We start from the raw sequence: 27,630 nt of genomic DNA on the forward strand, positions 1-27,630 counted from the left end.
ACATCATAGAAAGATTGCACTTCATGACAGGAAATACAACAAAACGTCCATAAGACAGAACCCAGACACGTAAGATGCACGTGCATCTCCACACAGTCATCTTTGATTTAAGGTCAATTTAGACGAAGTCTTGACACATCTTATACAGCTATGTTAAGTTTTTTAAATTCTAAAACTATAAGATACAGAATTTTTGAAAACTGGCACCAGTAGGTTGCAGTCTGTATTCGAAACATACAATCAGTCATTACAAATAATTTGTGGATTCAAATCATTCCTTTGCAAAGTTTTCTCTGAAACGAAGGAAAATGATAACATTGTGAATTATAACTTACTTACATTACCAGTTAGCGTCATGCAGAATATACACATACAGACCGTCCGGTTTGACGTTTGCTTGTTCTGTTGAGCTGCTGTAGCTTAACTTAACGTACCCTGTTCAGTTTCGAAACTAAACTCGCATATCGCCTACGTTGAAACCAAATTAAAATTAGTGTGCATTGTTCTCGTATGACATTTACAGACAGGATATTTTGCAGTTTCCTCAACAGATCTATCCACAACAGCGGCCTTATATAAAATAATAATGACGTTTTAATGAGACTCACGAGTTTGTTAGGTAAATTGGCAATATAATTTTCATAATTGTTTTCCTTAATATTTTTAAGCAGTTCTTTCTGTGCAAAATTATCTCTTCCAAGTAACTTAGCCGCTCATAAAAAATGAAAACTAAACCAGGTTTTACGTAGATTTTGCATACAGACAATGAACCTTCGATTGACAGACACAGGTCACTGAGTTGGCTTACCAACATAAATCATGCGGTCAGTGATGAACTCGACCGAAACAAATTAACTCACCAAAATTAGTTTCGTGGAGATAAGAGCTCAAATTGCCAAGCGTTTAGAAGTAAATTCAAATCAGTAAACGGGTATCGTCTATTTAATGTAGATGCATATCATTTATGTGCTGCTTATACAGTTGTAACTAGCCTGAAGAGGGATTTCAAGGAAATGGGTGGTCCTTGGATGAAAAGTTATTCGGTAACATTACAACTGGTAAAACGTTTTAAATGTACTTGACAATCAAACAAACAGATTAATTTAGAACACAAAAATTATACAAACATTTTTGTCGAAAGTAATCATTTGTTGACGTAACGCTGGTTCTGACCATACGGCAGTAATCGATTATGTCGTTTGTTTTCAAGACGCAAACAATTCATAATATATACATCTTATTGAAAGTCCAAATTTGAAGGAATAGGCAATTTACGAATGAATCCTTTAGAGAAATATTTCAGTCAGAAAACAATTATGCCTGGTGCAAATGTTCTCTGTGAGCATTCCATTTTAGGCAACATAATGTGATCAGTATAGAACCTTTTCATAATTCTAGCGCCCTCCTGTGGCCACTGTGAATTTGAAGTCACAGCGAGGCCACTGGGGAAAACCCTGGGCAGGGGCTGGAGGGTTTCTAGTCTGGTTCCCTGACCCATTTCCCCGGTAGAGGGCGTGGGGAAATATAGGGTCAGGTACCGGGTAGCCATCTTGAACAGAATTTTGTTCAAGATGGCGGAGGTTAGTCACCTGACAGAACGTGCTACAACAAATATGGCTGCTACCATGAAAACGCCGGTCAAAATTCGACTGGATCAGAATTATGTTCGAACACTGGTATCCGAACCAAAAACATTGGCACACGAGATGGGAAACATAAACTGAAAGGATTAATCCAGAAGTACGGGGAAATAGAGGTGATTGAAGGCTGGCTGTGATATCGCAGCAGTACTTGTTGTGTGCATCGAACGCGCTAGGGTCATTGAGGTCATCGCCGACTGTGGCGTGACCCCAATGACCCGAGCACGTTCGATACACGCCACAAGTAATGCTGCGATATCACAGCTAATTGAAAGCAAACTTTGTTGGAACTGCGAACGACGATTGATTTCGATGGACAGAATGGTGTCCGAATTTCGTGAAAAATGCCAGGCATCATGTTGACGTTCTAAAAGTATTAAGAGGTGTGCTAAATCACAGTGGCTAAATCATGAAGGTAGAAAGTCTTTCTTTCTACCTCCACGGCTTTGTGGTACAAACAAGAAGTTGGTGTCAAGTGAGCCTGAAAGTGCGAAACCCAAGAAAGATGAGAAAAGTTACAATTGTTACTTTCATCCAATCACAGCTTGTTTTTTTTAACCCAATAGCGTCCATGTTTACATTAGCCGGTACCTGACCCTATATTTCCCCACGCCCTCTACCGGGGAAATGGGTCAGGGAACCAGACTAGCCGCTGCCAAGGTTTTTTCCTCAGTGGCCTCGCTTTGACTTCAAGTTCACAATGGCCACAGGAGGGCGCTAGACTTATGAAAAGGCACTATGCCATGGATAGATCCTCACTCATGGATTATTTCATAACACATGTAATACTTTGTATCAAATTAATAACGTTCCTGTATTAAGATAACTAAAACTCGCTAAAGAGATGTTACCCTGCTTTAAAATGTTTGCTTATGAAGACCTTAGGTATGCTAGTTATACCTAAATCCTTGTCAGCGAACATGTGACGGAGTGGGTTTATTGTCAAATAAGGGTCATCAATGTATTACCCAGTCTCCAATAACGCCTACCTCTGGCGGGGCGTGTTTTCGGCATGACTCTTCATAATGAGTGTATTTTTAACCGATAATACAAAGCAATTTCTAGGCGGGAATAGCCATAGTACTCGGGCTTTACCCTATACTTATGAAAGAAGATGGATTGCCTAGAAATAATTTGACCACTATTTTCAATAACAGGAAACACCCTATATTCATCTCGTGACAATATTCATATTTTGACATCACAGTTAGTGATTCATTTTTTTATCCAGAACGTCTTAAAAAAACAAAGTTGATACCTTGTGAGAAACAGTTGTGAAGGTCTTTAAGATAAGAAAGAGATAAAGGTCGTTTGCTGGGAATAGATGGCATTACAGTATACTTCTCTGAAGTATTCGACCTCCAACAGCTTTACGAGTTCTTCAAATTCTCTCATTGCAAATTAACAGTTTGTCAATTCCTCAAAGCAAAGGCATCATTTTGTTTATCCTGAAAAAGATAAAATCGCAGTGACTACAAATTTGAGATCACTGTCATTCCTAATTGCTGATTTAATTGCGGACACGCAGTGTACTTCCTTTTATTATCTATCCCGATCAAATACAGGTGAAAACATCTATTGCTAAAATGGGTAGCATTATCCAAACTCTCTCATCTTGCCTAGACCCTCCGAAAATATTGTTAAAGGAATAGATCACATTAATTTTACTTGCATTTGGAATTAGAAATTAGACAGAATTAAGAAATGTTACGGACGAGATTTCCGGGGCTTTTAAGCACCTAATTTCAAAGCTACTTCTAAGTCGATAGCAGTCAGCGGTGTAAAGAGAATGTAAACATGCAAACACTTCTTCTTTATGACCTCTCCCCACAACGAATTGCCAAGCACACCGTGTCAGGCTAACCTCTGCACCAAGGGTTACTTAATATATACCATGTATTCTTCAAATTAGAGTATTATCCTGCACCTGCCACCAATGTGACACTTTTTCTGGCTCTTGTTTTGAGAATAGTGTCCCACACCTGACTTTACACCGTTTGTAAGCGTACATATGTGTTTGTGTTTTTTTTATATCGAAATTGTTTTCCTATGGGTCTTATTTATTACGCTTCGGTCTAATTGTATACCTAAAAGACTAGTGTTTGACGCATGTGGAACATAGGAAGACATTATTATTACTGAATGTAAAGGATGAGCATTATCTAGGACTTCCGTGGCTATAAACACTTTTCAGTTTGCTATATTTAAAATATGTATGTTACAAGAATATAATTTATAATACGGGTCACTTTTTAATGTCTTTAATGGTGATGTTGCTTAGAGAGATGGTATAAAGAAAGTTGTTCCTTTTCGACACCAAAAAGTTTTAAATCCAATGCAAGATTACTCCATTCATCAAAATTAGATTTTAAAGATGGCGATCCGCAAAATACGTACAATGAAACTCAGTAATATGCACATAAGCACTAACCACTTACATATGATTGAAAACACACATTGCGTTTCAAACATACGAAAAGTGCGTCAATCTGACTTGAAAACGAGATACCTAAAACGACACCTTGAAGAAACGCAGCAAAACAAACTTTCAAGATGTAAAGAAAAATTGAGATGGTACAACTGAGCGACCTTTTCCGAACACGTTGTGGTTGAAAATGCTTATATTCTTGTGTGTCAAACAGTCGCTTTGGAACTAATAACAACTCTGTCAATAGGATACTTGTTTAACTGACAGGCTGTGCATCAACAATACAAGAGAAAATGTTACGGTTTTAATTAAATGTTGTAAACAAGGATTATATCTATCAAAATTCAATGCATCCTGGACGGTACAGAGAAAAATTCATGGTTTAAGTATCACAAAGACACTCTGCTTTGCCTTTAGTGCATCGCCAATAAAAATGTTCCCTTTTCTTACCTAGAACACGATTGGAAATATTTTGGGTTTATAGGATTTTGAAAAGTTTGTCAAAAATTATTGAAAAATAAGGCACCTGACCATAATTTGTTGCTACAGACTAACGTAAATTTCTTAATTTTGTTCAATCTACTTGGCAACAAAGTTAAGTTAACTGCTTTTTACTAAATATAGTCAAATTTGCTTTTTTTGCAAATGTAAGTACAGTGAAATAAACAAAAACTTTGCAAACTGTACTTATCATATAATTCTGCAGAATGTTTTGAATCTTACAAATTTTGATCCTTTACTGTTTTTGATATATCACGGTTGTCAAATTGCGATTTTTTGAACAGTTATAGCCACTACTTTGTTTGACTGCTGATAGTACATTGTAAACTCTCCAATTTTGCTAAACTGTCATTTTCATTGTGTGGTAGATGTTCAGGAAAGTAAGGTATTTCATACTTTTGAAGTTAGTACCTCAATAAGGCAAAGTAAAATAGTTAAAATTGTATTTTTTTATTCTATCTACTTAAAAAATACAAGGAGTTCAAGTTGCTGGTGAAATATTTGTATTAAAACGATATTTTGAAATTGAAAAGTTGAAAATGTCTAAAAATTGTTCATGACAACACTACCTTATATTTTCAAGGCCATCTTGAACATGACCCTCTATTTTTCAAGGCCACCTTGGACATGACCCTCTATTTTTCAGGGCCACCTTGAACATGACCCTCTATTTTCAAGGCTACCTTGAACATGACCCTCTATTTTTCAAGGACACCTTGAACATGACCCTCTAATTTTCATGGCCACCTTGGACATGACCCTCTATTTTTCAGGGCCACATTGGACATGACCCTCTATTTTCTCAAATTACCAAAACTTGGGGAATGGACAAAACAATAATGACAATTTCAAAGAAAACAATAGGATCTGTCATTTTGAAATGGTAGAAATCTATTTATTGTGCAAATTTATCAAAAGTGTCGGGTACCCTATAGCTGAAAGTTGCAATATTACAGATTATCCTTAAAAACATGTGAATTGCAAAAACAGAAGAGTAGATGAGCTTAAATTTACTGAATAAACCAATATTACTACAATATCCTATTATCCCAAAATATTTCCAATCGTGTTCTAGTTTCTTTACTATTCCTTTAAAACTCAAAATTCTTACAGAAATATCTTTCAAAGGATACCAACGTTTCCTTTGTTATAGCTAAATCGCCATGCCAGCCTATTCAATCTGTTGAAGTACAATTTCTTATCAAATTATCACTCACATACTTTGTGCACAAAAACTTTAAAACTGAGTATCTGCTACATAGTGCTTCTGATATTGAGTGTATGAAAAGTCACGTAATTGTTGATTGTCATTGTTGATTGAATTTCCAAGAACATTCTCATAGTCAGAAGTACGTCTGTCTTGTCGGAGATCTGAAATAAACGAATCGATAGTGGTAATTTAATAATAATGATTATAATCATGGGAATGTGACAAGTGTTCCGCTAATTTGTACTCAATGTTGCCCAATCTTCCACCTTTGCTTTACCGAGTTGACACTTTTCCGGGAACGCCTAAGTAACTTTAAGCATATAGGTTTTGCTGTCCGGAAGGGAAATAAGTTCATAATGGTATCTTCAAACGTATCGTTATCGTAATTATATGTTTTCGTTGCTTTATATACTCATGTAACATTACTGTTGATTTTGTTCAGAAATACAGGATCTAGGGTCAACATGGCGGATAATGTATGTTGACAGCAAAAAAAACCCAAACAAACAAACATACAAAAACAAAGGAAACACATAGACAAACAATGACATTGTAAAAGTAGCAGTGCTGCATTTAATGCATGACAGATGTGATCACCTAGGTGGTGTTGCATATAGAAAGCGTAATTTTGATCAAAATTACTGTTCGCAAAGATTCATAACTCAGTATTGCTTGGTTCACCTTTTAGCATGCCAAAGAGTTGTAAGTTGGATGAGAAAGAAGCCTAAGTGTACGCAGACATAGTGGAGATCAACCAATTTCAAGGCTTCGCTTTTCACTGGTTTAAAATATTCATAGCAATAACTTCAATCTGGCGAAGTCAATTTGTGGGTTTTTTACATTAGGTTCTTTAAGTACTATATACCAAACGACAATTTTATTTGACACAAAGTTCCCAATTTTGAACAGGAGTCATTTTAATTTTGCTTATGATATTGATCACTTTTTTAATGTCAGTGTTTCAATCGTCGCCATTTAAGAATGAGATAAGATAATGCATAGCAAAATTTGTCATTTTCTTTCACATTATACTCAATATTTGGCAGCGATCCAATATGAAACAACATCTTACCGCTCCCTTCAGTGCCTTGTACATGCAATTCACGAGAATTGCAGGATACTTTGCTGGATGTATCAAGAATCTGGTATTGTGAGTGCGTTAAGTCACGCAGATCTTGATAATCCCCTATGTTGGTTAATAGAAGAACTACACATGTTTTCGTACTCTTGGCTATTCCTGCATTTTTTGTGTTCTGAAAGGGTCAGAAAATTGCGTCATTTCAAGTAAGAAATAGAGAAAATAATCATTGATGTCGTTAAAACGAAGGTTAGATGTTAGTTGATGTTGTGATAAGGAATTTCATCTCACCTATTTGTCAAAGCATCTATACTTTCACACTTAAACTGTTATATTTCTACACTTAAACGTTTTTTAACATATCTCTGAGCAACATCACCATTAAAAGTTAAATCGTGAATCAAAGTGAGATCAATGTCATAATTGAATTACCTGTAAACATATTTTGTATCATCCTATTTACTTTAACTATCTATACTTTAACGTGTTTATGTATACAACTTCATATTCGTTGACAGATCTACGTCACTTGCGTTGTATTGTTTGCGCGTTGCCTGATGCATTACCATGAAAAACATTGATGTCTCTCGATAAAGTAATACTCACCATATGTGTCTGTAGCTTCACAGTATTCAGGATTCCTATTAATGAAAGGTGGGCATAAACCTATTTATTTACCGAATTAACATCACAATTTAGTAAGATGTAGGGCCACATTTAGGATGAAGAAATATTGCGTACATCCTACGAAGACGAATTGAAAACTATAAAGATGGGATCCGGGACCAGACAGGTCTAAAAATATTGAAAACCAGGAAGGTAACAGGGAAAAATATTGCTTGATTAAGTAGAAAGGTGAAACTGACAGTTTTAATTCATGAGAACCTTCATGGGAAAATGTTGTACATACTTCGAAAGTACTATGTAAAGTACTTGGTAAGAACTTAAAAATGCTGCAAGTTAGAGACAGCAACAAATTGTATTTTTGACAGTTAAAAATTTGTATAAGTGCAGCATTGAATCTATTATCAAATGGCTAATCGCACTTGCAGTTTTTGATGGATATAAACGTATCTGTGATAGCACTGAATATTGTGATTTGATATATGTATCTCTGTCAATGTTATTTACTCTGCTTTTCGGGTTTTCACCTTCAAGGAATGACCGTATAAAGGTCGGGCACTAAATGACATTATCTTCATAATACTTTATTGGCTACTGTGTGTAACGGTCGTAGTCTTAACATTTAGAGCAGATTTGCTTGTTCATGAGTATTGTTTTCGGCTTTATGAACGATCAGTGTGCGAAATTAACGTCGGTCCGACGGTCCGAGACCGACAGATTTCTCGTCGGGCTGAAAGTTTTCAGCAACATGTCGGTCCTTATGACCGACTGCAATTTGGAATAAATGATGAAAATTTCTCCGTCAAGACCTGTAACAGATGCAAATGATGACTGACTTTGAATCATGTGATTCAGACTTGAATGTCATGCACCTATCAATGTTTTCCACCGCCCATGGGAGTGCGGGGCAACAGGGGATATTGATCGCACTTCGTGTCCTGGTTGTGGGGAATTCGATCTATGGTACGCCAGACCAAAGAGGGGATGACAATGTCGCAACAAGTAATTTATTTTGTCTTGCGACGTTTTACATTTACGAAGAGTCTAATATCGGATATTTACTTGCGATTTGACTGAATCTAGTATCGTCTAGTATCGATGCCCGACTTCCAAGGACTGACTCTAGCATCGAAGAGTCTAATCCCTCTGATCGACGCGCATAGCACGGTGCAGCTGATTACATTCAGATCAGTATGAATTACGTCCGTGCATGCAGATTCTAGCAATGGAATGGATTGATTTTGGTGCAACAATGCGATACAATATTATAACAATACTCGTCTAGTGAGTGTAACCCTGGTAATGTTAGCATATCTGTGTCATATGACAACAACACCCAAATCACTTCACTAGTTCCATACTTTAATGTCAAACTCTCCTGTTAGTCCCATAGTCCCCAATGGTGGAAACATTGTTAGATGTGTGCACATAACAGTGAAGAAGATGAGGGCTGTGATCTTTTTCAGATCCCAGATATTGTAGATGAATGATTCATGATCATTCACTTACACTTTCTGCAATCTATGTGAACAATAGTCCTTTTAAGAGAATACTTACTGACTCTATTGATAAGAGGACATGAACAATTAAATATTACAACATTCAAAAGCATAGTATCAGTGGAGAGAGTGTTGACTTTAACGGTCGTTAACAACTGCATGCATTTATTGAGGACCGGCAGTTTTCTGTAAGGACCTGAAGCTTTGGCTTGGTGCAGGCCCTTATGACCTGAAGCTATTTTCTCTTATTTCGCACACTGTGAACAATGTCATTATTTTTACAGGATGTAGGGAAGTCTTGCGCTTAACAGTCGTAGCCAGGGCTGAGAATGAAATATATGAGCATCTCCACATAGTGTACTTATATAACCCATGGTATTTTTCTTTGTTTGGTGTCATCGCATAGTATTGTTTTCGCTAGAACAGAGCCGAAGGCGAGAAGTTGTGCAGTAAACAAAGAATAACTCCGTGGGATTCTATAAGCCTTCTTACTTTCATTAAAGAAGGGGGTAGCTTACAAAAATGACTGAGCGGTCGCAAATTGACTTTCAGTATGACTGTATATCATATTTGAGAAGTTTCCGTCGCCAAGGAAATCAGAGTACTTTCGTCGATAAGTCCGGTCGATTTAGAAGTTTAATACTTTTTGATCATGAGCATGAAACATACTATACAGATCAGTAGCGTTAATATGATGCATTTCTTTGTAAGTTGATCATAAAGTTCGACAGCTTCTATATCTTTCTTGTTTGTTTGTATCAATATCATTTTTTTCGAACTGAATTACAATGAAATATTTATTTCGCAGGGGTTCTGAATCTCTTCTGATTGTGTAAACGGCTAACAGCTGCGGACATTTATAAATATCAAACAATACACTAAAACAACTTCTTTACATGTCAATTCTATATTCTGTGTGTTTTTTGTTGAAAGAAATGTTGAGATGCAGCCCAGAATAACTTTGTATCATTACAATCATAGAACAGATGCTCCAACGTTTCTCCTGAATTACGATGTTGACAAAGCGCATTGTCTCTGATTTTGTTATTCTTTAAAACATATTTGTTGCAAGTATTCGATGTAGCACTTTGAATTGGAAAATTCTTAAACACACTTCTCTTGTTGTTTCATAAATTAACTTCCATACTTTTCCCAATCAATTGTTTTTTGCGTAGTCTAATTTTGAATATGCGTTCTCAGATGAGGGAGGCTGGGCCTAGCGATTTTAAACATTTTGTAAAAATCTTTGTGGTGCCTTTGCCAATATTTATTTTCTCTAGACAGTCTTGGGTGTTTCATCTGTTGCATTTTGAAAACTTCCGTTCGTAACAGTCTCCACTTCCTTGGAATAGACAAAATAATACCGTTATATGTTACATAATCTACTTTAAAGTTATATTTTTCTTGAAATCTTTGACAAGGTAGCGGATTTCCTTTTTCATCGAAAGGTCACTTACATATTTAATTCCAAATTGCAACCGTTTCTTATAAAATGTAGATTTCCCTCCGACGCTAATATTTTGGTATTCCAAATTATTTGGGATGCCACATCTTCAGCTGTTGGATATGTTGAGTTTTAAGCTCACTGAAATATAACAGGATATCTGAATAAACCTAGGAATTTTTAATGGAAGATTTTTCATATTTTTGTTACAATTTAACAGAAATTTAAGGCCACCTAGTTTTTGAAAGTAAAAATTTGGTAAACATGTCGAGGTGGAGTCGGATTTTAATGGTTGACTTAAATAGGATAATTTGAGTGCTTTCTTCAATTCTATCTCGTCGGTCATTTTCATCTCTCCGAAATCTAGATCGCCAATAATGACTGAATTTTTAATGTGTGTTTTCTTGTTTCGCCACAGGTATTTAAATAAAAATGAGTTGGCTTGCTTAACAAAGTTTCCAGGTACAGATATAGCTTTCATTGTGTAAACTAATTTGGCGATACCAAAACTTTACAAAGAACAACCGTCCTCTAATTGTCAAGTCTCTAGAATTCCATATGTCTAATTTGTATTTTAAGGTTTTAAGTTGTTCCAGCAGTTGAGTTTTTTTTTTATTTTGTACTTTATCATGTCCAAGGTATATTCCAAGAAGTCTAATAGGTTTTATTGTTTGACATAGTGGTGGAGGGTCACAAGAGTATTTCCATAAGCGTTTTAAACATCCCGTTAATAACAGTTCTGATTTTGTGTAATTTATTTCCAATCCTGAACAATTAGTGAATGTTTCTAATAACTTGTGGCTTGCCTTGACATCTGCAGCACGATCCAGAAATGCAGTAGTGTCATCAGCAAACCCAGAGACTTTTTTCATAATTTGGTGGGAGGGTGAGTCTTTGAAATCATCTGTTTTTCTAATTGTAATAGCTAATAATTCTATTGACAAGACCAAAAGGGCAGTTGACAAGGGGCAACCCTGTCGAATACCTCTTTCTAGTTCAAACCATCCTGTTGAGAAACCATCATTGACAACGCAACTTTGAACTTTGTTGTAAAATACTTGACCCAATCACGAAACATATTTCCAATCCAAATAAACTCAAGGCTTTATCCATAAGTTTCCATTCAAGGCTGTCAAAGGCTTTTTTTAAATCAACAAAAAGAAGGGCACCAGGCAGTTTTTGTGTTTCTATATGTACTCTATTATATCAGTAACAATTCTTATATTTTCCATAATGCTCCTGTCTTTGATGAAGGCTGTCTGATTTTGGTGTATGATGGATGGAAGTACCCTTGAAATGCGTATAAAGCCATGAATATACTGGCCGTTTTGTAATCGGAATTTAGCATGAAAATGGTACGCCAAATTTTGAATATTTAGTGGTCTTCTCCAGTTTCGGGAGGAGAGTACAATTGCTTGTCTTTGAGTATATTAGAGTTGACCAACACTAAAAACGTAATGTAAACTATCGACCAGGGGGATCCCAATTTGTCCCAAAAGGATACATAAAATTCTTAAGGTAATCCGTCCCATCCAGGTGTTTTATTTTTTGAAGATGATTTAAGAGCTTGTAGGATTTCATCTTTAGTTAATAGACCTGCGCATTTCTCTCGTTCAAGCTGAGTAAGTGTAGGGACGTTTTCTGGCTGAAAGAAGGATTGAAAATCTTCGTCGTCTATGGTTGGGTTATGGTTGGGTTAGTCGACGTATGCAGTGTTTTATAAAACTGTTTCAGATCCGAAAGTATTTCGATCTTGTTTCTATTTCACGGTCTTCTACCTAAAGTCTATTGATAGTTTTCTTTTTAAAAATTACGCTTCTCCAGATTAAAAAAAAATATTTTCTACTTATTTCACCATAATGATACCATCTGGTGCGTGACCTCAAAGCTGCTCCATGCACTTTATTCAGTGTTATATTTTCTAATTCTTGTTTGGTTTTTTCATAATCAGCCACTACATGTTCTTCTGAAGAGTCGTCTAACTGTTCTTCAATCTGATTAAGATGGATTTGTAGTTCTCTTTCTCTATCTCTTATTTTCTGTTGTTTATTTTTGCTAAAAGAAATACTTTTTTCCTTTATTTTGAACTTTAAGTATTCAAAAGTAGATTTTGGGTTATAATCTGATATTTCACACTCTTCCATTGTTTCTTCTATGTGTGAATTCATCTCTTGCATATATTCAGGATCATCAAGTAAGCTTGTATTAAATTTCCAAAATCCAGGGCCTTTCGTTTTTGTTTTAGGAATATTAAAAGTCAGTGTTATTGTGATCTGTCAGTATACTTCCAATGATATCAGCTTTTGTTGTCTCCTTTTCAATACACTAAGATACTAAAAAGTAGTCGAATCTTGAATAGCTTTTTCCCTTCTCCAAGAAAGTCTATATATCTCGGGTTCATTTGTCTATATATATCATTAAGTTTCATCGAATTGATTAATTGGTGCAGTTCGCTTCGAGATTTGCTTTTAGTTTTTTTCTAATGCCCCCTTTCAGTCCCGGATTGGGTCTAAAACTAAATTAAAGTCTCCCCCTAAGCAAATGATGTTTGAATGGGGAAACTGTGGATTAATTTGCCTTTTCAATGACAGCGGAAAATCGATTTGATTTTTTTGCTCATTAGGTGCATATACGTTTTTACTAAAAGGAAAAATTCAGCAACCGTTATCTAGGCTATGATATATCTGCCATTTAAATTTCGCGACTGCGCCTATCTGGATGGCTGACTTTCGGTTAAATAAAATTGCTGTACAGCTGCTATGATTAGAACCATGTGCGTACAAAATATGCCCTCCCCACTAATTGCGCCATTTGTTTTCGACTTCAGAAGTACTATAAGTTTCCTGTAGCAAGGTTATGTCAGCTCTCTGCTTTCGTGTGCACCGAAATATTGATTTTCTTTTTTTCTGGTCTCGGAGACCTCTTACATTCAGTGATAAAATTTCAAATTTGCCATCAAAAAGGAGAGAAAGGGACAGAGAAGAAATGGGAAAACAAGAAAACTTGAAGGAGCGACGCACGCGCTCAAACAAAAACAAAAAGGGAGAAAACCGGGGAAACTGACTCAAAAAAGGGGGTGACGACCACCATTTTATGACACAAGGACAAATATAGAAAGTAAAATATCCAAGCATCTGCGCTGATTACTCAATATTGTTTCTTGATTTGTATGAAAATCAAGGCTTAATTTGCATTTAAATAGTTCGCATATTCACAGTCTAATTAGTTAATGTACTAAATGTCTTAAGGGACGTTGACACTGATTGTAATCAAGAAATACTAATTGTATCGAGTGGCATCAATTTCTCTTATCAAGACTTCTGTGTTTTGCAAACCAAATCATTAAAATGACACTAATGACTTACCTAAACGACTAATTGTCATATCATTTTGTAAGTACATATACATGAACAACCTACATATCGAGAATTATACCATAGCTTTGTCAATACCAGTGAATTTTGTGACGTCATATCCCTACATTATTACTGATAATGTATTCCATTTTTCAGCATTGCGGCCCCACGGCGAGCATAACAATACAACTTTTTGTTGTTGTTGTTGTTGTTTGTTTGGTTGGTTTTTTTAAACGAAAAACGGACCGCATTTAAAAGGAGGGAAAGAATCGGATAAACCATGTAATACACAAAACTATAAATCTTGATAACGGTGCACAATATCGATAATAACATCTTACTGTACGATTTATCAATTTTTTGATTCCTCCCGCATGCACTCGTCGTCCGCTCTGTCTGGCTCGCGCTGAGCATGCAGTCCCCGTCCGATACGCTGGTATGCAGTACTACACTACTACATTGTTTACAGCATTGTTGGCTTTCGTCACATTTGCATGTCTCGTCGCAAATTCTGCAACCCGGTTGGATAGTAGCCTAATTAATTAGTAGTCGACGAGGACTCGTCCGTTCCTTTCGTCGTCTCTCGTCTCATTATAATATTCGGGCACTGCTTTGTGTCACGGACAATACAATTGACAGAAATAGTTGCAAAAAGGGACCGTTCATTGATGTGATCGTCGGGAGGGGATAAATTGTCATATTGGGTTATATATTGGAACCTTGGATTGGCGGTGAGATTTTAGATGATAGGGTTCACATCGTGAGTAGCACAATTTCCACAGACCAGGAGGTAAACTATTCATTTTTGCTATGATAAAAATACTTATTACACGCAAAATATACGGTGATAGTAGCGATGGTTTTAATTCACTTATGTATTCGTAACAGGGCAAAAAAGAACCAAATAGACAATGTGGCGCTGGTCGACAAAGGCACACACATCGGCAACTTACAGGAATGAACCAACGAGGCTGGCTGTACAGTTCTTTTGTGGCTTGATAGGTCTTGAAATATGCTATCACGTGCTCCACGGTAATGCGACAACAATTAAATGAGCGATTGAATATTATGCGATCCATTCGATTCTCGCCAACAAGCTGACTCGCTGGAAACTGTCAGAAGAGGATACTTGTTCATGTATCCATGATCAGCTAATAAATATGTATCATTCGGAATATCCAATTCCAGTCCAGAGCCGATGCCTGGCAGCAACTGAAATTGTCCCTTGTAATTTAAATGGCAACTGAAATTGTCCGTTGTCATTTAAATAGCACCAAAATCCAGACTGTAGATATATTATATTATCCCTGTTGTCACAAATTAATTGGGTGCTCATTGCATGACACGAGAATGTCCGCTGTAAAAGTTGTGTTGTGGTTCCGTTGTTGGACGATATATTGCGTGCAACGTACCGTCAATGGTGCATATTGCGTTTGGAAAAAACTCCCAGTGTCCTCGGAGAGTTTCAATATCCTCCCTTGAAGGCCATCTCACCATTCCTCTGAAATAGTGCCACAACAAGGGTACCAAATGGGTAATTTCTCTGGAAACGGTTTATATGCTAACTTGAAACCATGATGCCAGTGTATCTTCATTTAGGTACTTTCTTAACCAGATCAGTACCAGTAAGATTTGATTTCTTGGTGTCATCGCTCGACGCTCAGAACAGTTTAACCTTGGATACAGATCGGTGACAATCTGATTCAAAGACTCCTCAGTTTCGCCAGTTTGCATCCAGAACAATGCAATGAAGAAATACATCCTATTTTTTAAAAATTTGATTTAAAACAGGTGATAGGTATGCAAAGTAATTTTCCAAGACTAAAGGCGCCGTGAATGTATCAAGGGACGACTCGAGTTAAACAGGTTGCGCAGCCTACAATACTTGTAACACCCACATGCTTTCATAGTGGCAAATCCTTAGAATTACAGGAACACGATGGACAGGTGTGCATTTATATCGACACTCACTCACAGTCCAGCCATCAATCTGTCATACGGAAGCTATTCTCTGATTGGAAGGCATGAATCAAGCGCTACCGTGGCGGCAACACAGAGCAGCGTCTGAATATTATAATGAGACGAGAGACGACGAAAGGAATGGACAAGTCCTCGGCGGCTACTAATTAATTAGGCTACTGTCCAACCGGGTTGCAGAATTTGTGACGAGACATGCAAATGTGACGAAGGCGGACCAATGGCATGCTTGGAAACACGACCTTCTCGTCCGTCTTCCACGTTCGTTTGGTGAAAGATCGCTAATAGAACTCAGAACGCTTGCAAACTCCTAGACGATACTGGGTTTGACATATGGCATATTATGTATGTCAGTGGCCATATAAACGATGCAAGCGTGAAAAGCTACTCGAATCAGCCATAAACGGGCCAACAACGGCAGCTTGACCGGAAGCGTCTACGAAAATTACTACGGAGCCATCCAAAGTCTCGGTCCAACGTCAGCTACTGCCGAAAATCATGACGACCGTGGACTCTCCGTTGATCTAACATCTCGGCCACCTAATTCTGATGCGCTTTTTCTCCTTGTTTTTGTTTTCACCTTGTTCTCGACATCGCGAGGGAGGACCCTCCAGTATGTTTGTCAACGGTACCTTTCAAGCGTCCATTTACATAGAGTTATTACGTTCGACAAAACACGATAGCTCTCCTCAACAAGTCATAGAAAATTAAATTTATAGACTACAACTATTAATGAAATTTAAACATTTGAATAACATTGTTGAACTATGTTGATATCATTTGCAATTGAATGCTGTACTACTAGCGACATAACATTGATCGTTTTTGATCAGCTGATACCATGCAGCTCCCTGATCATGCTGATGTCGATGTATGAACATTCCTTTTTCTTATGTCTGGCACTTCACCGTTTCAGCTTTTTGAATGGCATGATATTGAAAGGTGATGTTTCAAGTTTGATATAGACGGTAGGGAATCCGATGCAATTCCTTCTCATTTCTTACGAAAGTACATCGTTTTTTTAATTCCAAATTGAACCGTGAAAGTGCTGCTCATTTTTTGTGTTGAACGTGCGTGTTCAGTGCAGTGCAGTGTTGAGTGCATGTAAATGTATAGAGTATACAGAGTCAGGGCCGATCATGCCGGACGACGCTCACTGGCTTCAAACTCAGTTTAAATTTCCCTTTTTATTCGTTTTCTACAACTACAAATTCACTGGCATTGCCAAAACTATAAAATAATAGCAATAATGTACCCCCTCCCGGCCAATAATTGACTCAAGCAAACTTGGCAATCCATAATGTAATCGGCTTCGCCTCGTACTTTATAATGTCGTGCAAAGGTCTTCGTCTATTATGGGCCGGGAAGGGGTACATTATTGCTATAATATATACTGAGACTGAGAATTATCTCATTAATGTATTACCCGCTGATTTAACGGTAGCTCGGAGATGTCCATGTTGTGTTATATTTTGTAACTTAATATTTTTATATATTTATATGTTTGGTAGATTTCTCCAAATGTTAATTAAAAGGCAGGAAACCAAAACTTTAGACTCTCTTAGATAATCGTCTTATTACTTTTCTTCTAAGATTGACTTAATGCATCCCTGGTTTTTCTATGATTCGAAACATATATGACAGTAAACATGTATGATTTCAAAGCTTACCGTTGTACTGTTCGCCTTTTTCGGACAATCAATATGACAATGGCAATGGAAACAATACAAGCGATGACAACAATGACAGCTATTACAATCCAAATATAGTAGGGAAAGGAATCATCTCCCGTCAGACTCACAGTGTTGTTGTGTACATTGGTCACATTTTTGCCTACGGTAAATATAAAGAGATACTCCTTTGAAGAAGTAAGCGGCAAATCTCTATATTTGTTATAAATACGACGCTTAGGTAATAATGAGTATAAACAGCTATAAGAATATCTCATGACAGCCTCTGCGGAAGTGCAGTTTCGTAGAACGTAAAGATTGACTTGAATAGTTCGTTATGTGCTATCATTAACCCTTGGCAAATAATTGTTAAATCTGTTCACCAGTGTTAGGAAAAGAATCTGCCGTTCTGTTAGCAGCTTAATCAATGGTGGCAGCTGTTGTGGATCCACAGTTGGTCTGTGACATAAATTTAGACGTGCGACCGTAAGAACTTTGTACCAATGTTCACCTACCATTGTCTGTTTTGTCATTACAGAGACGTCCAGTCCATCCATCTTGACATTCGAGTTCAAAAGGCTTTTCCATACACACTCTTGCGTTTGGATATTTGCATTTTTGTTCTTCGCATCTGAAATCGTAGTGTACGTTTTGCCATATAGTTCCATATTACCATGATTTGTTACAAAGAAAATTTAAGGTCGATGTACATTGCTACATGTGTTGAGGGAGAAGAGTAATAATTTCTGTATTGAATAGAATGGTAAAATTTAAATTCTTCATTTTTAAGTAGAAATTACCTTGAATATATCTATTTTTTTAACTAAAATATGATGCGGTAGACATATAGGTAATCACCTAAAATTTGGTACGATCTCTGTCGAATTTTGACGTAATTAAATACTTGTGCAATGGGCCTAAGTAGACGCAGACAGATTTCTAATGTACATGTGGCAACGTCTCTCTATTTCACACCGTGACTGGCATCGGACAGTACTATCACAGTAAGGCTTTGCGCTAATCACCACCATTGCTATCCGTAAAAAAATATTTGCACCAGTCATATGCACCACATCGGCTTTGGTATTGTATGTTTTAGTACGATTTGCTGGCAAACATTGTTTCTACTACACAGATATTTTAAAATAAACTAACAGCATCTATATCTGTATCGGAATGCAACATACACAATAATAGTTTGCCGTCATGACTTGTGTCAAGGTTTAATGTACTTGCGCAATAGACACAGCAGTTGCGCTGAAGACATGCTACTCGCATTGAAACAGTTACTTGAATTATTGTGGATTTAACGTGGTCCTTGAACAAGAATATCTAAAATATAAATTCATGTAACTTTAAATTGCATTTTTCAATCTTACTATGCGCGAGCGAAGTGTCACAGCTGTATTGTGGCACGTTTGTGGGATAGAGTGACCATGATTGTGGTATAACAAAGATAATGAGAACCATTTTGTTCAATGGTCACTGGTTAACAAATCTTACCTGACAACGTCAAGACACCTTCCACTGACATGATCACAAGACATGGCACAGTCACATTCTGGACACTTTTCTAGGCAAGCATTTCCATAGAAGCCAGGTTCACATTTATCATTACAATTCTCACCAGTCCATCCAGCTTTACAAGACATGCAAATATTTTCCCTGCACAGAGCACAATTTTGACAAGGAACTTCACAACGCTGACCAGTCCATCCAATCTCACACCAACATGAACCATCTACATGATTACAACTACCATGTTCACAATGACATACCTCTGAACAATTGATGCCGTAGAAACCCGCGTCACAACTTTTATCGCACCTGTTACCTTGCCATCCAGGTGAACACTCACAATCGCCATTTTGAAACGAACACGCGACTCCATTGTAACAGTGCAAACATTTATCCTCACAATATGAAAGACCATCTGATTTACGTTTTTCGCTATCACAATCAGTACAGTTTGAACCAATCCATCCAAATGCGCATGTACACAGATCCAAATGATCCATATCACAGTACGCTCCATTAAAACAAGAACAATGTTTATCACAGTTTTCACCATAGAAACCAGGTATGCAAGAACAAAGACCATTAATTTGATCACATTGTTCGTTGTTTGAACAGTTGCATGGCAAGCATGACTCACCATAGAAACCATTTTGACAGACACACTCTCCTGTTTTACTATCACATTCACTATTTACAGGACATTCACATTGACGGTCACATAACTCTCCATAAAAACCATTTGCACACGAACACGAGCCGTCAGACATACAGGTTGCCCCATTTTTACAATTACACGAAAATTGACAACGGCTTCCAAAATATTGTGATGAACAATGGCAAGAGCCATCCACTGTGTTACACGTCCCGCCATTTTCACAGGTGCAGTAGTTCTTGCAGTAATATCCATATGATCCAACAGGGCATTCTGTCATAAAATAAACAGATTTTCAGAAGAAATCCTGAAGCCCAAACAACTACCATTGCAGACTAGAAGAGTGTATCGCCTCAAATGTGAACGACATCATGTGATAATGGCACGGCAGCTCAAAGCAAGTATTTAGTTTTCAGAACATTGCCGACGATTTCCAAAGAACTAAGGAAGCATTTGATTTTTAAATTTCTAATATTTGTTTTATACGTTATGAGAGTGTCTTACGTGGACTTATCTTTAATACAATAACAGAACATTATTTTTCTCATGATCAATTGCCATAACCAGCCAATTGGGCTATACGACATATATGTCCGTAAATAATACTTAATACGGAAAAAGCAAAATAAAGCAGAATCTTTCTCATAAAAATGCCTTGTTATTGAACTTTGCAGTTACACAGAAAAAAAAACTTGTTACCGTGTTATCATCATTGCCTACAATGTGAAAATGGGGTATTGCATTGGATATTCATAATCATTCATTATGCAAGCGAACGGCTATCGTACGTCCTATATTATTGGGCATGCACACGTCGTCAAAACTGCAAAATGCATCGTGATAAGTTAAAACGTTTACAAAATTTGCCATGTGATTTATCTCTATGAAATTGCCTTTTTGGATTTAATTATGCACAAGAACGAACTTTTGTTAGTCGAAGGTCATCGTGGAACTACTTAATATATGTTTTGAACACGTTGTTAGGGGAACTGAACAAACTGCTCTCAATTCGTCATTTATGCGTGTGAATTCGAAATTTTTATACCCTACCATGTAAATAGATTTGTTTAAAACAAGTTGACAATCTGTTGGTTGGTTATGCTTAGAAACTAATGAACGAGTGAGTTTTAATCAGGTAGCCTCCCACTTCCCAACTTCGTACTATAGTCGTTATCGCCGACTTAAATTTGCTCTTTCTCAATTAATCTGACAAATCATCGACAAGAAACATATTGGTTGGAATCGAAATGGGAAGTTACCCTGTGCTTCTCAACTCTCCTACTTCAAATTCGGTATTCGTGTATTGCATATTACCACACAAAGACCACGCTCGGACAACGAGATCTTATGTTTCTTTATGGTGTTCTGGTTATCATCAGGTCTTAGACAACTATTTACTTGAAGGATCCTTATTACTGAGACACGTTTGTTAGAAATACTATGCTTACAAAGGAAGAGCTAGAATACTGTGGTAGTATCTATAAGGCTTAGGCAATGGCTTAGCAACACAGCGAGCGTTACGTCTGACATAACAACGTTATACACGACAGGATTGCGGGGGAATATACAGAGGGGACTCACATATATAGAACGGTCCACAACAACACTGACATGAATTCAATATATCCAATAATCCCTGTCTTAACAAACACTTCGAATACACTCACGTACCAATGTTCGAATGATTGAAGAGGTAATACAGACAGTGGTAGGCTCTTGACATCATATTGTAATGCAACATTTTGTTTGAAATATGGCGTCATCAAAATTTATCGATCACCGTAATGTATTCGTATCGTAATACAAGACTTACCTATACAGTTCTCAGTCAGTTTGGACTCAGAGGTTTTGAAGTAACCATCACAGCATCTAAAAATACTATAACGAAATATTAGGCCCTGTAGGGTTTCATTTCTATATCGGAAAATATGGCCGTTTGCTATTATCCATGCCATGGTAGAGTATGCATGCCAGCTTATTAAGTAAATCCTCATTAATTCAAAGATATTATCGTACATCTAAATTCACGTGCCTGTGTGAAGCTATGGGGAAAGGCGCTCTCACATCCGTGCAATTTTTACGTGTCACGACTAATATGTGGATGAATGCGTCGAATTCAAAACCTACTATTGTAATTAGAAAGTTTTGCTGTACCCTTAACTGCCCTGATACGGGTTTTGCAGAAAGAGGTCGTGCGGCGGAAGTGCCCGAGCTTGAGAGGGCCCGTTCGCCGTACGATCGAGCTTCGCAGTACCCGTGTCAGGGCCGTAAAAGTTTCATAATACATCGTATGGACTAATAAATATGTAGTTAACATAATATTCAGCATTTGTTTGGAGATAAAAGTGAGTGCAATATCAAAATTCATCGCCATAAGTGTCAATTATTCAGAAAAGCGATGGCCGCTTCCCGTCGCTGATTAACATACATACTGACGTCATTTATTTGGATGCGGCCGTCTCTTTTCTGAAGAAATGCCACAAATGGTGATGAATTTGTTGATATCGCACGCATTTTTATCACTAAAACTATCGTGAATATGATTTTACCTACATATTGATCATTCCACTGTATGAAATATAAAAACCTTTTCGGCCCTGATAAGGGTTTTGTGGACCTCGATCGTACAGCTAGGGCCGTAAAGATCATCGTTACATGTCTCATATATCGAACGTCTCGCGTTTCGTAGGATTCTGTAACTTATGGATGACGTCGCGGGCCGCAGAGTCATCGCATTGACTGAAAGTGAAGCGGAACTATTTTCAACTTGACGACTTCGGGATTTAAAACTTTTAAATTTGCAATTTTTACATAGGAAATATCGATTTCACAAAAGAATGTATAAACATTAAATAAACACATAGCAGTGATTTAAATATATCAATGCCTCACTCCATTATGAAAATCGTTCTATTTTCTCTTCAGATTTTCGTCTGACGTCGGAAACAAGCACATGATTTTCATTTGAAATGAAAATTATGTAAGAGAGGCATGTAATAAAAACATTATAGCCCAAACAAGGAACTACGTACCTGCGAGAAAGGAGAACATTTGCCTTCCTTATGTTGGGCAAATGGTCGCCATAAATCAGGCACAGAGTCCATGTTTAGGCTACAATATGTGTCCTATATCTTACGTTGGTCCCGTAAGTGGTTCGAACCAAACACAAGCATGTGGATCGTCCGGTCTAGCCTGTCCAGGGAACATTGCGTCATCACTGCACGAAATCAATCTTACTGCCACAACAATCCCGATCAGTGACAATTGTTGTTGATAAAGCTTCTTAGCAGCCATGATCTGTGAATTGAAATTTCCATCATTTTCTTTTAATAGTGATAATGTCAATGAAGCATATTCGAATATTATTTCTTGAATTACTGGCACATATTCTACTTTCACAGAGCATTACGTACCACAGCTGAGTGTGTGTGTGTGTGTTAGCCACGTCGCATAAGCATTATTTTCGATTGCCTTAGGTATCATTACACAATTCATTAATGGAAATAACCCAGCATCAGGGGCAACTCTCTCCTGACTGACAGCTGAACAGTTTATTACACTTGTTCTGTAATGTAGCCATGCTATAAACAGCAGATGAAAGAGACAAACCTCAGTTTACTGCGCTGACCTCACATTATAGAATGAGTTGAAAATGTAAATACCTGAATATACTTTTAAGCACTTGTTTTACGAACATGAATAAAGATGAGTTTTACTGTATCAAGTGCAATCAACTGAATGATAAGTTTTCTGTCTGGTCGGGTTCACCCAAATACTAATTTACAATAATGACTGCATAGATGACTTTGAATGGTTTCAATGTATGTTTGGTCGGTTGCAGTTACTTGCATCGCTGCAACGCTCTGACGCCTTTAAAATGATACAAACATGAACACATCATGAATTCAGCTGTGCCCTCAATATTTACTGTCCACCTCGCTACCGGTGCCAAGGAAGACATATGTACTTATAAATGTAAGACTATTTTAATGTTTTCAAAATTCATAATATGATAACACTAATAATCGAAATTTTACATTGGAATGGCTAGTGCAAACACGCATTTCATGACAATATTACTCCTAAATATTCATGCAGGGTCGTTATGTGACTTGGTAGTATGAATAAATTTTTTTCTTATTTTATTATTTATGGAATAAATATAGACGGTAACAGAAATGATTATGCACGTTGTAAGTTTTTATAATCGAGGTCTTCTTGACGGTCGAATACCTGGTATTTCTAAATAGTCGCTATCGTTGGTGGCGTTGTTGATGTTGCTGCTACAGTTGTTGTTGTTGTTGCTGTTGCTGTAGTTGTTGTTGTTTTGTCGTTGAAATAGCAGTGTTATAATGTGGTTATTATCTTCCAAAAATTAACCTGTTCCTCTTTTGAATGACAAGACCATGGCCGTAGTTTAGGCTACACTTCATGAATATGCACTGTTAGCTAGCTCGGTCAGCGATAAGCCTCTATGTTACTTGCCATTCGTAATTTGTTCCGTAAAATCTTTCGAGGTTGTTGTATTATCTAGCACGATAAAGTTTCCCCGATATATTTCCTTGTCTATCGTCCAACACCGTCACTTGAGAACAAATTCACTGTGTCACTGAGTTCACTGCCATTCAGTACTACCTAAATTATGCCACGGAACAAAGTAATTTCTATATCACTGTAGAACATGTCGGAGATAAAAACAATTAAAGTACTAGGAATTTCAATGAAATTATAAGTGCTTCAAACCTAGGAATTTCAATGAAATTATAAGTGCTTCAAACCTAAAACAATAAATCAAACATTTGAAACAAAGAAAAAGTCAGATACTTGATCTCATCTTATCTAGTTCAACAACATTGTCAGATTTTACTTAAAGGTACTTGAAAGCATTAAACTGATGACTAACTGATTCCGTTCCATGTGATAATCATTAGAAAATAATTTATGTCTTATTATTTATTTGTGTCACTCGTTGGCATATATTTTTACGATAAAGTCTTTTCAGTCTGCAGGTTGCTCATTTGTGGATATAAAACTTAAGTAATAATATTAGGTATTGAAACCAAAGCTAAATTGTCAACTATATTAAGTGGCACAGGCAAAATAAATACCTATTTCTTCCGAGCCCATTGTTTGAAATGTGAATTACAAATTCAATCCAGGTTTGAAATATCTTGAAAAGAGTAATTTTTAACAATATTTTAACATAATATATGCAGCTTTTACACTTTTATGCTGTAGCGACAGTACCAGTGACCGCACAAGCGACAGTGGGACCTAGATTCAAGAACAAATACCGTAGTATAGGGAGAGTAAACTAGGAACTTTTGGTCTGACAACCTAGGTCACCGAATAGAAAGGCCAACATAAATCATGCAAATCATAGGGCAAAAAAGTCGTAAACGAAATCGCCTACGGTTTAGTTCTATACCGATAAAAGGGCAATTGTCAAATGTGAGATAAAAATGTGTACATTTCGATAAATCTATTCACATGGTCACAGGCTAATTATAAACTTCTTATCATGCCACTACAGAGATCGAAAGTAATCAGTTGCAATGCAAAAGGTAATTGGGACGCAAAAAGCGATAACCGACAGTACATATGCAGGCCACATATTCTGTTTATGTACATTTGACGAAATCAAAGAAAAAAACGAATGTATGTCCCTATACTTTGATAAGACCTTAAGTGGGTGACATAATCGGGATAAATTGCTGCTGTCGAAAGGTTGTAGACAATACGTATATAGCTAGACATAAGCAATATTCAATTACAACAACCAATGTTTGAATTGTTGTCGTTGTTGTTATTGTTTGTGTTGTTTCTTGTTATGTTTTACATAATGAGTCTATGGTTGTAAAAGCGTGGTTAGTCAGCGACCTCTAGAGGTTACTCTCACATTCAAACAGCCGACAACAATCGAGCTTTTAGTCAACTCGATCATCACCCGAACATCAAACCGAATCTAAAGGTGACCTTATTAAATACTGATTAAATCATCTTCATCGATCGAGATGTAGATTTCAATGCTTAATAATTTCATGTACTGAACAAAACAGAAAGCATGTGTAATGAATGAGAAATATAATGACCAAATGCACCCTCAAAGAAATCGTTACTTTTGCGAAATAGATTATCATATAACTTTGAATTACAGAGACAATAATATTCTACGCCGCGGGCAAATTGTCAATCTATTCTAGTCGTCTGTCGCATGAGCGAGGAATGGCGCTATACGTCGATCACGTTCGTGTAAGGTGCAAAGACGATCACTCTGAGTATATGTACATTCCGCGAAACTATACACGGTTTTAAATATCACCTTGACTGGGAAATGTACCTCAGACAAGTTTACGCCACTTTTCCAGTGCTAAAATTAATCCAGCCGTAATGCTTGGGGAAGCCGTGATAATAGAACCGCTGTCGAGTTTGTTGTTGCCTAAAATTATTCGAGTATTTCCTTTGGAGTATACGACAATAACGCTCTTGTGTTTTTATCGGTCTGATTATTGGCGGAATCTATAAAACATTGATTTCAAGACTCGACCGTTGGAAGCTAAGCGTGAGACCTGGACACATAACTAGACGCCGTTGCTGTAATTGAGACTGTACGTCTACAGCGTGGAAGGACTCTTAGGCGTCCTAATCAGGCTTTCAAGTCTTACTTAAAGATGACCTTCCCCATTAGCGACACAACTAAAACACAAGGACTCAACACGTGACAAGTGCATGTATTTTGTCGAATTGTAAAAGTATTACAAACTTTTTTCACGTTACACCAACATTTTAATTGCGGGAGAAATACCAGCCACCCTGATGTTTGCTTACATTGACGAGCACTTCGGTGATCGACGCAAAACATTCCGACAAACCGAGGTGACGTAGAATGAATAGGATAAATCTGGTATGTTTTGTTAAGGTATGACAAACATGGCTTTTTCAAGTGATATTCGATGACACTGTGTATCAGCTGAAATGACGATTAGCGTTATTAAAATGCCTATTCAGCACTGTTCTTCATAAATTAGTAAAACATTCCAAACAGTTAAATAAAGGAAACTTTGTCGCCCACCTTAGCAAAGTATGGATACAGGGTATCTTGTCTTGAACACTGTGCGTTCTCAGTGGTGAAGTGGTCACTCTGTCTGTCATACTCTGATAACAGTCATTATAGTGGTTAGACATTTCAGCAAAGGAAATAGCAGTAATAAAAGCTGATTTCATTTTCAGCCAAAATAAAATTAGCTACTTTCTGACCAATGGAGTGGAAGGAGGTTAAGGCTCAATCCATGACGCTAACATGTACAGCACATCAGGAATTTTGGTGATACAGTGCCATAGTCATGTTTTATCTACCAAAGACATTTTGTAAAGTGCTTTCGGAGTAGAGTAGTCTAACTGACATTCACATTCTCGAAAAACTTTTGAACTGGGCCTTCTATATAGTTAATATGCTTAAAGTGTACGAGCTTCATCGTTACTGTGAAATTATTGTACCTTACCACGTACAATTTATAACAATAACCCTTAAATAGTTTGTCCCAGATCTCTCTCTCTCTCTCTCTCTCTCTCTCTCTCTCTCTCTCTCTCTCTCTCTCTCTCTCTCTCTCTCTCTCTCTCTCTCTCAACTTCTTTCAAAATGCTCCTCTTGGAGAAGATACAATCCTCGCGTCCATTCCTGACCTTTGGTGGGAGCTGAGACAACCATCAATGTAAAATACTCATATCAAGTAATGGTCGTTCGTGTATTGGTACTTATCGATTTTTGCCTAAATCTTTGCCTTCTTTTTCAGTATTAATACAAGACTTGGATTCTTTATGCTTTAAACATTAAACTAGAGATTGATTTTTATTGGATAATGTGCGTTATATTACTTATTGACATCACCCGTTGGCATACGTTTTGACAGATACAGTCCTTTCAGACTGTTGTTTATTTATCTATAGATATGAAACTTGAGTGATCATGTTACGATTTAAGACCGAAACTCACCTATCATCTACATTCTGCGGTACATCCAAAATAGATGCTC

General features: G+C 37.0%; 1 protein-coding gene across 1 annotated transcript; it reads right to left on the reverse strand.

Annotated features, from left to right (window-relative positions):
- Positions 1-5,806: 5,806 nt before the first annotated feature.
- On the reverse strand, positions 5,807-27,009 carry LOC139124727 (multiple epidermal growth factor-like domains protein 11). Its single transcript, XM_070690842.1, has 8 exons — positions 26,670-27,009; positions 22,734-22,894; positions 21,411-21,475; positions 18,931-19,870; positions 17,943-18,058; positions 17,428-17,590; positions 7,464-7,498; positions 5,807-5,940 (listed from the first exon to the last, which is right to left on the reverse strand). The coding sequence occupies exons 2-8, from the start codon at positions 22,889-22,891 to the stop codon at positions 5,807-5,809; spliced, it is 1,611 nt and encodes a 536-aa protein (XP_070546943.1). The 5' UTR covers positions 22,892-22,894; positions 26,670-27,009.
- Positions 27,010-27,630: the final 621 nt, after the last annotated feature.

The sequence above is a fragment of the Ptychodera flava genome, assembly GCF_041260155.1.
Source record: "Ptychodera flava strain L36383 chromosome 23 unlocalized genomic scaffold, AS_Pfla_20210202 Scaffold_24__1_contigs__length_23054250_pilon, whole genome shotgun sequence".
Classification (NCBI taxonomy): domain Eukaryota; kingdom Metazoa; phylum Hemichordata; class Enteropneusta; family Ptychoderidae; genus Ptychodera; species Ptychodera flava.